General features: G+C 32.1%; 1 protein-coding gene across 1 annotated transcript; it reads right to left on the reverse strand.

Annotated features, from left to right (window-relative positions):
- Positions 1 to 1,083: 1,083 nt before the first annotated feature.
- On the reverse strand, positions 1,084 to 1,977 carry LOC111808361 (HMG-Y-related protein A). Its single transcript, XM_023694290.1, has 2 exons — positions 1,803 to 1,977; positions 1,084 to 1,722 (listed from the first exon to the last, which is right to left on the reverse strand). Exons 1-2 carry the CDS (start codon positions 1,875 to 1,877, stop codon positions 1,237 to 1,239), a joined length of 561 nt encoding a protein of 186 aa, XP_023550058.1. The 5' UTR covers positions 1,878 to 1,977; the 3' UTR covers positions 1,084 to 1,236.
- Between the last annotated feature and the right edge of the window lie 1,922 nt (positions 1,978 to 3,899).

Genomic DNA, 3,899 nt, shown 5'->3' on the forward strand with positions numbered 1-3,899 from the left:
TAACATTAACATATCATATAATAGTCATATCATACCACAGACATATCATAGTCATATCATTTTACAAATATATTACACTTACATCATTTTATAAAACATATCAGTCACATCATTTCATAAACATTTCACACATATCAAACATATGACACGTATAGAACCACGAGACACGTGTCATCATACAACATCAATTTCTAACCATGTCAATAGTAAGATCACTTAGTTAACCTTAGTCGAAGTTTCTATCTAATTTCGAACCGACTTGCCTTCGTAATTTTTCACCTTATCAAAGACATTCACATCATTCCTTTGGTAATTCTACTTCTTAACTTAAATAAATATGTCACGTTGAAATGTTGAAATTGACATTCCCCTGCAATTAAAAGTTGAATCTTTTAAGCTCGGTAAAATAATAAAAATAATTTTCAAATAAGGAAAAAAAAAAGCTAACAATAAAAAACCCATTTCAAAATTTAGACAGCAAAAGCATATTAAAATAGAACCAATAACAAAATATGGATTTGTTTGATGTTTTAGCCTAAAATTTATATCATTAAGCTTTTCCCAAATTAAATTTATTTGAAAATTAAATATTATTCCAAAAATGAAATAATTTCTAGCAATTTTAGTTTTGTGTCAAATCTCCCTATTATATTTTTCAATGTTATTAGAAAAATAGTACATGATTTTAATGAGCTTAATAAAAATAATAATTACTATATTTTTCTCAATCTGATTATAAATCCCAACCCTAATTTAAAGGAATCATATTCCTTATTTAGAATTTAAATAATAAAAGCTATTTCTACCCATTCCACGAGAAGGCTGTGCAATTTGATATAAAATATTAAAAGTGAGGGAAAATAAAAAAGAAAAAGTGGTCTCATATATTAAAAGTAATTTCTGGTTTTTTTTTTCTTTTTTCTTTTTTTTTTTTGAGTTGAAGAGAGAAAAAAAAACAGAGGGGGAGAGATAAAAAGCCCTAACAGCCGGTAAAATAAATTACATGCAATTACAGTCTGCTAACNAAAAAAAAAAAAAAAAAAAAAAAAAAAAAAAAAAAAAAAAAAAAAAAAAAAAAAAAAGTAAAAATTAAAAATTTTTAAAATTAGAAGGAAAAAGAAATTAAAAACAGAGCAATTCCCGGAGAGCTCTCAGTAGCTAAACACAACCTAAACAATTTCATATTTTTCTCTCTCTATCTCTATCTCTCTCTTGCTCTGTTTTTCTTTTTCCCACTTAACACCCAATCGGGGCCACCGCCGGCTTTACCTTCGGTGGCCGCCCTCTGCCTCTGGGGGGGCCGGCGACAGGAGGAGCAGACGTTGGCGCAGGTTTCGGAGACTTCGGGGGGCGGCCACGTGGCCTTCCACTTCCCGTCGAGGTTTTCTTCTTCGGCTGCGAAATGGGAGCGAATGGATCTTTGGGTTTGGGAGGACGGCCACGTGGGCGAGGCGGAGGAACGACGGTGCCTGGCGGAAGAGGGACTTTAGGCTTGGGTGGGCGGCCACGGCCACGCTTGGGCGGGGCGTTGGGATCAGGCTTCATGTAGTTGTTTTTGACGAAGAGGAGTTTGCCTGTTTGCTTCATGACGTCTAAGTGGTGGGCGAGAAGCGTAGTGAAAGCAGGGGGCAGATCGCCGTATGTGGACTCGATTTGCTTCGTTATCGCCGTTTTGCTCACTCCGTTTTTGTCGTTCAGAGCTTCGATCGCTGTCATAATCATCTGCGAAAGAAATTTCCCAAAATTAATTTTAATAAAACAAAAATTAAGAAATGCAAAGACTGAGAGAGAAAAAGTGATACCTCGGGGTAGTGAGGGAGAGAAGGAGCCGGAGGAGGTGGCTGAGGGGGGTTGTTGAGCTGGTCTTCGGTAACCATGGCGGCGGCGGCGGCGGCGGAGACCGAGGACAGATAAGATTTTAGAGAGAGGAAGTTGAGAGAGAAACACTGTAGGTCTTGTGGGAAGAAGAGGATGATGAAGGGAAGGGGAGGATTTAAATTGGGGAAATAGGGGAGGAGAGGATCGGGAGGAAAGGCAGGAAAGATCTGACGGCTGGGGATAGAGAGCTAAGAGTGAAGATCCCATGGCTAGCATTCGCTTATTGTGTGTTGCGACACGGATTGATGACATGGTCTATGGGACCTACTTACCACGCCCCCCCNCCCCCCTCTTTACTTCGCTTTGCTTTTATTTCTTTTTTCTTTATTTATTTATTTTTTTTTTTTTGCTTTTAGTACCGAAAACCACTTTAGAGTTCTAGAAAAGCACCACCCTCAGTATTCCGTGCTGCTTNTTTTTTTTTTTTTTTTTTTTTTTTTTTTTTTTTTTTTTTTTTTTTTCTCTTTTTTTCAATTTACTTTGCTTACAAAAAATTAACATTTAGTCCCTTAAAAATTGGTAAAGTTTAAAATAAATGAAATTAATATTAAAATAATTTATTTAACTATATATATATATTGGGTTGGGTTCTCTTACATTTAATTAATAGATAATTTTCATAAAATAAAGTTATAAAACAAACACAATATATGTTTTTAGGTGAAGTGACAATTAAGTTAACTTAGTATAAAGACTAAACTAAAATAACATTTTGTAAACGGTTAGGTCCTATTTCCCTCGCTAAAATGCAATTTCATTGACCCGTTATTACTTTAGAAAAGGTACCTTCAACAGAATCGGTTCAAGATTGGTAACTCTTTTGGAAATTTGCTTAAAACGCATAAAAATGAAGACAAAAACTCATAAAATAAAAAGGCTCTTCTTTACGTCACATTGCAAAAAATGCAGCGGAAAATATGTAAACGGTTAAAGTATTCCGGGTTTTAAACCTCTAGTTTTATAACGTTTTATGCTTAAGACTTAAGATTCAAAATTCAAATTTTTTTTTTTTTTATTATTCAATAAAGATTTTAAACTTCTTACGTCTGTATTAACGATAATACGGCATGGCCGACTACTTTATTTATTTTATTTTTTTTTAAATGTTGTTTGTTCATTGCATTAAATACTTTCCTTTGGAGGTCACAATTAACTTAATACACTTGTATGGTACCAATAATCTCAGGTATTATTTGTGATATTTTTTTAATTTCCGTTGATGATATTTTACCTATTTTTAATTTTATCCAACGTTGGATAACTATTTGAAATTCTTTGGATAACCATTTGACTTTTGAAAATTATAGTTATTTTCTTTTTTTTTTTATCATAATTTTTCATCTTTAATATATAAATATTTGCATTTTTAGCTAAATTTTAAAAATTAAAATTTGAATGATGTATAAATTATTATAACTAAACTCAAAATTCAATTTAAAAATTTGTAAGATTCTTTTGAGAAAGTTTAAAGTAATTATTTAAAAAAGAAAATGTAATCCAAGGTTGCAAATTGCAGCGTTGACTAGATCTTGAAAGAGTCCACAGCTCAGTCCCGGCAAGTAGCGCTACTGCTGAGTCGTGTCCTACAGCTAAATGTCCGACTAATTTGACTTTGACTTTCATCAATGGTACTTTTGTAATTTCAATAACTTTTCAGGGCCTTTTGAAATTTAACTCAGTGTCTTGTCGTTTGTGGATATGATTCTTATTATTTTTACTTTCTGGGTCCTACTTCCCTGTGTGCATTTCTAAAATAATATTTTCCTAAATGAATAAATAATTTATTATTATTATCATTATTATTTTGATTGCGTAATTATAATATATATTTGTTGTCATAACAACAATGAAACTATATTATAACATAGGAGTGTCCGTCCCCACGAAAAAGAAAGGAAAAAAAATAAACATTTTAATATTAGACTAAAATTATAAAAATACGGAAAAAGAGTTAAATAAAATTGCAATTTTTTAAAATAATAGTTCTTAGCTGTGCAATATTTATAATATATATTTTTTTA

The sequence above is a fragment of the Cucurbita pepo genome, chromosome LG13 (assembly GCF_002806865.2).
Source record: "Cucurbita pepo subsp. pepo cultivar mu-cu-16 chromosome LG13, ASM280686v2, whole genome shotgun sequence".
Classification (NCBI taxonomy): Eukaryota; Viridiplantae; Streptophyta; class Magnoliopsida; order Cucurbitales; family Cucurbitaceae; genus Cucurbita; species Cucurbita pepo.